This window comes from Dendropsophus ebraccatus, chromosome 6 (assembly GCF_027789765.1).
Source record: "Dendropsophus ebraccatus isolate aDenEbr1 chromosome 6, aDenEbr1.pat, whole genome shotgun sequence".
NCBI classification, from domain to species: domain Eukaryota; kingdom Metazoa; phylum Chordata; class Amphibia; order Anura; family Hylidae; genus Dendropsophus; species Dendropsophus ebraccatus.
Genome location: NC_091459.1, coordinates 66157004 through 66166676, shown reverse-complemented (window position 1 = coordinate 66166676; position 9673 = coordinate 66157004). Strand labels below are relative to the sequence as shown.

General features: G+C 42.1%; 1 protein-coding gene across 1 annotated transcript in view; it reads right to left on the bottom strand.

The window, feature by feature from the left end:
• Positions 1–3258: 3258 nt before the first annotated feature.
• BDH1 (3-hydroxybutyrate dehydrogenase 1) overlaps positions 3259–9673 on the bottom strand; it is a 34175-nt gene continuing 27760 nt past the window's right edge. The window contains exons 5-7 of the mRNA XM_069975080.1: positions 8389–8530; positions 7635–7787; positions 3259–3925 (exon numbers count right to left, since the gene is read on the bottom strand). Of these exons, the coding sequence (XP_069831181.1) occupies positions 3456–3925; positions 7635–7787; positions 8389–8530 (765 nt within the window). The 3' untranslated portion in view covers positions 3259–3455. The remainder of the gene's footprint in view (positions 3926–7634; positions 7788–8388; positions 8531–9673) is intronic.

The window sequence follows — 9673 nt, the reverse complement described above, 5'->3', positions numbered from 1 at the left end:
TTATTGCACCCGAAAAATCTGAGATTTCTTGTAAGGTTAGGAAGGCCTTCATAAGATGCATGTATTATACATGCATTATTACTAATATCACATATTGCTATAAAAACCCCTGAGCCAGAAACGGAAAGTTATACAGACTGTGACAATAAGCCATGTGCAGCCATAAAAACTGTACTACAAAAGGTAAGGGGAGTAACTATTAAAAGACAACTCCAGGAAAAATGTATTTAATATGTTATTACATAAGAAAAGTTAGACAAATTTCTAATATACACTAATTATGGGAGATGCACATAAAGTGCTATTTTCCTCAATTTGGTTGATAAGACAGGCTTTAATTCTCCTAAAAAACTGTAACGTCACAAATCAGAGCAGGGCGTAATTCCTATGAAGCGTCCAGCAGGAGGTGCAGTGTATGGAGAAATTACATAGTACGAATAACCATATCACAAGTGCCAGCAGCCCCATGCATGGCACATAGGATGGGGCTGCTGGCACTTGTGGTGCGGCTGTCCCTGTGCCAGCAACCCCCAGTGAACACCCTCACCCACCCTCCCCCCGCAACAGCAGACCCCAGACCAACGCCCCCCCCCACCTAAGGACCCCATAGCTCACCCCAGCACACCCCTTTCCACCCGGTGCCCCCTGAACCACACCGTGAGGAGGTGCATAGCTTCCTGTGATGCAGCGTCTCCCTGCTCTCTCTCTCCTCTCCCTTGCTGCAGCGGGGAAACGCCGCATCACAGGAGGTTATGCACCTCCTCTTCGTGTGGTTCAGGGGGCACCAGGTGGAAGGGGGTGTTTGGGGGTGAGCTATGGGGTCCTTAGGGGGGGGCGCTGGTCTGGTGTCTGCTGTCGCGAAGTAGGGGGCTGCAGCCGCAATACAACTGCCAGCAGCCCCGTCCTATGTGCCGTGGATGGGGCTGCTAGCACTTGTGGTATAGTTATTCTTACTATGTAATTTCTCCATACACTGCACCCCCCTGCTGGATGCTTCATAGGAATTACACCCAGCCCTGCTCTGATTCGGGATGTCACTTTTTTTTTAGGAGAATTGAAGCCTGTCTGATCTACTAAATTGAGGGAAATAGCAGTTTATGAGCATTTAGACATTTGTCCAACTTTCTTTATGTAATAACATATTAAAAAAATACATTTTGCCTGAACTTCTCCTTTAAATCTGAAATGGAGGAACATCAGAACATGTGTAAATTCTAAAGAGTCTAATGCATTACTTTAACACAATGTAAATAAGCAACACTTTTGCTGTTGATTGTAATGGTAAAGATGACAGATTGAGGTAGTTGTCCCTCTCATCATGCAGAAGGACAGAAATAAGCAATTCTAAACATCTTAGGTCACTTGGTGTTTTTAAATGGATTAGTAAAAAACAAAAAACATATTTGTGAAATAACCCAATGTTCCAATTCCCATCATGCCTCGGTAGCCAAGACTTTAGCTGTCCAGGCAAGATGGGAATTGTAGTTTTTCAACAGCAGGAGGACCGCAGTTTGACATCCCTGCTCTAGACAAAGCATATGCAGAGGTCCCCAACCGATAGTGGCTCACGATCAATCAAACCTAGTTTTTACATTTACCATCCCTCTTGAGTCTGTCTTCGTTTGAATTTCCCGCTGTTTTCAGGTCCCTGAAGCTCCAGTTGGTGGCTTTATTTTTTATTTACTTCCTGGTTTGGGCTTTCCCATGAAGCACTTTGTCTCCTGCAATGTCTAACTGACTCTGTAAAATGGTTAGATGGCTTATAGCTTGTTCAGCCAATGAAAGCCGAGTAATCCGAGTCATCTGACAAAGGGAGTCTGGCCTAACAGGACCTGCCTCCCTCTTGATGTCGTCATTGTTACAAAATGGATTCCTGGGGTCAACAGTCATTAGGTAAGAATGAGTTTACTTCACTTCCTGGTGCTGGAGCAGTCAGGCCGGCCTCCTAAAGATGACATGATCATCCCAAGATGGCGGCCGGGGTCGACAATGATTCCGTAAGTATACTGTATCACACTTCAGGGTCAATGGCCGGGGGGGGGGGGGGGGGGGGGGGGGGGGGGGGGGGGGGGGGGAGGGGGGGGACATGGGCAAGGGGGTCATTCACTTAAATACCACACATTAATTACAATGTTGTATAACTTTGTAATGTGTGTTATTTAGTGAAAAAATGTTTTACACCGCACTACCCCTTTAATAAATCCAGCATGGTTGTACACTGGTGGGGGTTTACAAATCTAACCTGCTGATAGCTCCCTACTGTACACGAAGCGGTGAGGATGTAGGCACGTCTCCTTATCCTCTGAGCCGTTCCCGTACAGTTTTAGGGTAGTGCTTTGCCCGATAAGGCCTTTTGGAGCACTGCCCCGACTCTATATATATTACCGCCTGACCCACCCCTTCTAATGATTAAGGGTCAGACCAGATCAACACTCTGGGGACAGCGGGTGTTCTAGTTGGCCTTACCGGACAGAGCACTACATTAAAATTGCAGGGGAATCAAAGGATGAAGATAAGAGACATACTATCATCCTCTGGGAGTTATCAGAAGGTTAGATTCATCTAAACTGCAGTACCTGTCATTAAGCAGTTTTTTCTAATTGGTGTGCAGTCGCTCCACCTGTTTGGGTAACTATGGATATGACCTTGGTGAGTTGCCACTTGCCATGGACATACTCATAGTTAGCTGATCTTCTGGCAGCAGTAGTAACTGTATGTTGATCAGGAAAACTTGCATAATGTACATTCTTTGTTTGCAAATTCATACACTTATCTTCTGCATTTCTGAATTTATATGGCTCATGACTTATGAGTTATAATAGTTACAATTGCTATGACATTTCTGTCACATAAAAATATGGGTATTCTGATTTAATTACAAACCTTATTGCAACGTAACAAACTAGTGCACACTCTCCTCTATTGGTCCAGTGATGGCACTCTGATCTGTCCTGGTCCTCTGATTACTCTAATGATATATTCTTTCTGCTCTGTTCTCAACATTCTAAACTCACTGCATCCTGGTGATTGCTTGCAGCGTGTTAAGAACTTCATTGACAGAACAGGTAAAAGAGGACAGACCAGAGCACGTACGCTGGACTGGGAGAGGTTAATACATTATAGTTTGTTACTTTACAGTCCTGGGATGTTGCTTATAATTAAATCAGAATACCCATTTAGATGAACATGTAGTGAAACAAAATGCACAGTCATTTAAGGTTCTGTTAATATCTGCAGCATCTGCAATATCACAGCATCTTAGTGGATACATTGTATGCTTTTTAATTATCATTGAAAGAATTGCACCACATTTGGAGCCTCTGACACAAATATAATTAGAGCCTTAGAAAAGGTAAAATAGTTGACATGTGACAACATGGTGCGAGGTAGCAAAGGCTGCTAACATGATGTCAGTAACTTAAATCGTAAATTGACCATAAATCTATCAAACATATCTAATGGATGTAAATCCTATCAGATATGGCCCCAGGCAGGTGTGTCATGATCTGCATCCTCAACCACCAGTAGTAGTCCATGGGATGGTAGCGAGTGAATGGATTTGCAGCAGTGAGAGCATGAGTGACATCATTCACCACAGGAGACGTGTCTGTGGAACCACTATTACAATATGTGTTCATCCGGGCTATTTTCTCCTCAAAGTACTTTCTTCCATAATCATTTTTAACGGTTTCTGGCAAGTCGTTCCACATCTTCTCAGCAATTGCTTTTATTTTTTCCGGGCTGTACAAGCTGGTGCCTGCGATGAAATTCCCTGGTTCAACCACACTCACCTTGACTCCAAAGGGGTGCATCTCATAACGCAAGCAATCAGAGAACGCTTCTACCCCAAATTTGGTGATGCAATAAGGAGAACGAGCAGGGTTTGCCATGCGACCAAACATACTGCTTATATTTACCACACGGCCTGCAATACATGTGCATAACATTATAATGGGAGTTAAATTCAACACACAGTCTAATTATTTTATACTAACCAGACAACAAGCAGCACTTGGATCTGAAATACATGCCATAAGTGTCCAACATGGAAACAACCCTTAAAGTGACGCTGTCACCCCTTTTATGCATTATGAATTCTCTTCATAGATGTAAAGGGTAAAATTTGCAGTTTCCAAATCTTATTTTATATCATATGTCATGGTGCTTGTTCCAGTAAAAAGTGATTTTTTTATAATCTGTGGATGGCGGGGCTAAATGGCGCTTTGTCCGTGAGGCCCTGCCTAGATAGCGCAATCCACAGATGATAAAAGGTCACAAGCACCATAAGAAACAAGCACCATAACGTACGATATAAAATAAGGTATGAAAACTGCCAAATTTTACCCTTTTCACCTGTGTAGAGCAGTCATAATGCAAAAGGGGGTGAGAGTGTCACTTTAAACCCTCTAAAATTCACATAAAAAAATTGTGGGGAAAAACAGCAGAAGATTTAAAATTTGTCTCAATCATTGGTGAATAGTTCATTTTCACCACATAGTAATCCTAGTTAACTAATTTTAGCCTCAAAGAGGAATTTTATATATAATTTTGTAGTCTGTTTTCCCGATTCTAACACCATTGTTATTTTGTTCCTATTTCCAAGATCATGCAATTAGTTTAACTATTTGTACATTTCCCTGGATAGTGAGGTGGAAATAAACGTACAATAATTATGTGTGGATCTTTTTATTCCATTAATAAAATATTGTTTTGAAATGTATTTATTTTTTTTTCAAAACCACTTAAATGCCATGTTTAGCACTGACTGTGGCATCTGAGGATTAACACCTTGAAGACCAAGACCAAAATGACCCAGTGTACTGCGCAAATTTTCATTTTTGCATTTTCGTTTTTCCTCCTCCCCTTCTAAGAGCTCTAGAACTTTCATTTTTCTATGGAATAGTAGTACTTTGTAATGGCGTCTTTCATTCTACCATTTATGATGGAACCCCAAAAAATATTATTTATGAAGATATAAATTGGTGACATCGTAAAAAAGAATGCAATATGGTAACGTTTGGGGGGTTCCTGTGTCTACATAATGTACTATACAGTAAAAGCAACATGATACCATTATTCTGAAGGTCAGCCCGAACACAACCACATGCAGGTTCACACAGATTCTCTAATGTTATATATATTTTTCTTATAAATCTTTTTTTTTTTTTTTTGCAATTAATTATTAATAAAGTGGCCCTATTGTGACGCTTATAATGGTTTTATTTTTTCACCGACAGGGCTGGTTGGGGTGTCATTTTTGCACCATGATCTCTTGTTTTCTATTAAAAGTGCATTAAAAATTAAATATATGTGTCTATATAATGGATTACTGTATCTATACGGCTCTGCCATACTGGTAGCTGATAGAAATCCAGGAAGTGAAAAAATGGCATCTGTGCCATTCCACATTGTCTCCTGCTCCTTCTGCTATCCCCCCCTAGGAGACAAATATTCCATGTCTCTGTCCCACATTGTGTGTGTTTGCTGAGATCAGGCTGATGATGCAGACAGGGGGGCAGGGTGTGATGTCCCAGGAAGCTTGGCTGGATCACCCAATCCCCTGAGTGATTCACCATTTCTGACCAGCCAGAAGCAGGTGCTGCACTGATTTCTCTAATTGTGCAGAAGTGTGCAGCGAAATTAGGGCTGTGTTCAAACATGTTGGAGTGTCATTGCAGTACTGCAGCGTATTCACAAAAATGATGCAGTAACAAAAGTAAATGATGCTAAACGAGAGAGGATCAGAGCCCTATCGTGGGGCTCAACTTTAAAGATAACAGATGCTTTATCATAATATGTGTATGGAAATGAAAAGAAAAAAAAATTCTAAAAGTTCTTTACTTTATTACAATATCAGCGTTACAGGTAGAGAATACAGCGTGCTGCGTGGTGTTACAGGTAGAGAAGACAGGGTGGTGTGTGGCTACATAGCTCAGGACATACCGATACGGCCAGGGTCGTCTGGGGACAGGCACCAGAGGCGTACCGGTATGTCCTTGGTTGTCTAGGGGTTAAAGGAGAAGTCCGGCCAGGGGGAAAAAGATCATTACCCACAGGGGGTGGGGAGATCTGTCCTGGTCCTCTGTTTGATTACTCTAATGATATATTCTTTCTGCTCTGTTCACAACATTCTAAACTCACTGCATCCTGGTGATTGCTTGCAGCGTGTTTAGAGCTTCATTAACAGAGAGAGCACTTGATCAGTAAACAGAGAAAAAGGGCGAACCAGAGCGCGTACACTGGACTGGGAGCGGTTAATACATTCTAGTTTGTTACTTTACAGTCCTGGGATGTTGCTTATAATTAAATCAGAATACCCATTTAGATGAACATGTAGTGAAACAAAATGCACAGTCATTTAAGGTTCTGTTAATATTTAAGTCCCCTTTGGGGACTTTCACATACAATTATTACATTACATACACTGTACAATGCTATGCCATAGGCATAGCATTGATCAGTGTAATAGGCGTTCTGCTCAATGAGCCTACCTGTGGACTGCACGGAGGCAGGTAAGAGACCTCTGGCGGTCCGATACACTGTGGGGGTCCCAATCGGTAAGTGACAGGGGACTGCCCCTGTCACTTACACGCCACGGTCGCGCTGCAATCGCGGCGTTTAAGGGTTTAATGACACACTGCATCCTGTCATTTATAGTGAGGGCTGGGCTGCTCACTGCAGCCGGCCCCCACCTGCTATGAAGCATGCTCCGCTCCGCTGCGCGCTTCATAGCTCAGGGTCATCTGGGGACAGGCACCCGAGGCATACCGGTACGTCCTTGGTCGTCTAGGGGTGGGGGGGGAGGCGGAGAACATATGAAGATAGTATGCTTAATTGCCCCCGTGCCCACGCTGCATCACATCACCAGGCTCCAGTACCCTGCCGGATGTAATCTTCTCCCGGCTTACTGGTATGTCACAACTCGGCTGATACGTGACCAATGGGTGGGATTTAGCCCACTAGCTGGGCGGGGCATCCGTCAGCCGGGTTGAGATGTAGCCGCAGGGGAGCTAGGAAGACTGCCGGCTGGGGTCCAGGACTTAAAGGGTTTCTCCACCTAAAATAACCTATGTACACAGTATCTGTCAGCTACAATTCACATTACAAACTGCTGACATTGTTAGATATCTGTTAGGACAAGAAGACACAGGGTACCTTTTTTTATACCCAGCTGAAAACGTCCGAATCCAGTGAGTTATGCAACTTGGCAACTCTGACTGACTGATCAATCACTCTGATCAATCACTGATTGATGGGAATTATGTAAACAGGGTAGGTGGCATGGGTTATGCCATAAGTGTCCCAGATGGGTATATGCCTTCATTTGACTGTCCAATGATGAAGTTCATTGGGCCCCTTTACTGATAGTGGAAATGACAACAAGTGCCCCACATGAAAGCCCTGAGCACACTTCCTGCAGTCAGGGTGTCTCAGGACCATGTGACTATAATCTGCTTTCGTGGTGGCTATGCACAGCAACTCTAGGTACGGAGATTTCATTCAATATGTAGCTTTTAACCTAATGGGGGCATTTTAAAAGGTAACCACGTTTTGTCTAATGTATGACACCATTTTATACATGTGACAATAGTGTACATATATTTTTCACTACAAATTATGACAGAAAATGTTACCTTTAGCTCTACGAATGAGAGGGAGACAGGCCTTGGTGGTTCGAACTGTGCCCCACAGATTCACTTCAGCAACTTCCTTGTAGGTCTCCATACTGGTAAACTCTACTTCTCCAAAGGTAGATATTCCAGCATTGTTTACAACACCCCATAATCCTGAAGATACAAGTAAATAGGATGTTTAACAGGAGTAAGAAAACTCCTCAAGCACATAACGTGTTCAGGGAATTAGATCTATAAAGAACTAGGTGGTATATTAATGACATTTAAAATAGTTGGTTTTTTTAGTGTTTCTTAACCATTACATGCCAGAGACGAAAAATGGATAATGGTTCTTATCTTTAGCAAGGTTTAACAAAGTAATAAACCAATTGTCAACTATTTTTATAGTCTTAGTATCAGAAATAACTGTTTGGCTATCATTATAGTCACTGCTCCTATCGAACAATCTTTTTCAAGGATTCCCCAGCTGTGATGTGTCTTTCCAATCTACTTTTGACAATAACTGGGACTTGGAATGTCGAATCTTTCTGTCAAACTACATCTGGATTGATTTCTTCTGTTCTCAAAGTTAGTAGACTGGGTCTCATGGGGTTCTAAAAAAAACTGATAAATTCATTAATGTATTCATATATTTACCATGAAAATAAATTAGATAAAAAAAAGAATTGAGATAAAATAAAATAAAAATAAAAAGTCTATTTGGCTCTAGGAGGTCTATGTCACTAATATGCCAATTTTGAACTTGTGTACTCACCCTTTTCTGGGTCTTCCAATTTTTTTTTAATAACTTCCACTGCTCTGTCCACATCATCTTGCTTTACAACATTCAGCTGTATGGTCTTCATTCTATCGCTGTTCATATTGTCCAGCTCCTTCACACCAGCATCTCCCTTGTCCTATGGTTGCAATGGTAGCAGTTTAAGTTAAAGCGTAACTGTCATTTCAGGGTCATTTTTCTGAAAACATTAAATATCAACAGTACAAGCGATTTTAAGAAACTCCGTAATAGGTTTTATGTACTAAAAGAGTTTCCTTCTGTAGTGAAAAAGCAATCTCCCAGCCTCCCCCCTCACATCAAATGAAGCAGGATTTCTGTCTCCATTATGTGGCTATGGAGAGGGGAGGGGCTGTTAGGAGTGACTGAGCACGGAAGATTTCTGCAAAGCACAACACCCTGCAATCTTCTCTCAGTAAGTTCATAGATTAGCACTGACCTTTCTGACCCCTGAATCCTGCGTTTTAGCTGCCCAGAGAGTCTACAAACAGCTGACCTTCATGTCACCTCTTCCTACTCCCTCATCTCCCTCAGCCCCTCCCCCCTTCATAGGCTTACAATGGAGAGAGCAGAACCCGTCTTCACTGGCTTCTCTGTAATGAAGACGTGTTTGCCTGATAATGCACAGATAAGAAGTCAGGGGGGGAGGCTGGGAGATTGCTTCTTGAGTACAGAAAGAGGCTTTTTTTGGCTAATGAAACCTATTACAGAGTTTCTTAAAATCGTCGCTTATACTACTGATTTCTGCAATAAAAAAAACATGACAGTTACGCTTTAAAACTAGGTACTATTTTATGACCACGAGAGCAAAGAAAATTTGCAGGTGTTGTCCACAGCAATGCTATTTGCATATCATGGGTTCATGAGAGGTATATGTGAGCAACATGTTAAAAAAAGATGTGTAGGCATATACTGCCGCAAACTGGCAGCAGGCTTATTAAGGTTACTGGACTACACACATGCATCTAGTGACTATGTCTGGTCCATTTCCTAAACCTAAACTTATTTCCTGAAAGTACACTTATTTTGCAGGACTCAAGAGCATGGTCTGCTGTGCTTTAGAGACTGACATTCAGTCCATTTCCTGAAGAAACACTGTAATTTTGCAGGACTTGATTTTAAGGCCTGAAAAATAACAGTGTAGTTTCAGGAAATGAACTGGTGTGAACTGGTGTAGACCTGATGTGCAATGGAATCGTTTGGCTTTGGCACATTTTTTGAGAGCACTGTCTATGGAGCAAAACTGGTTTTTACCCTTTGACCC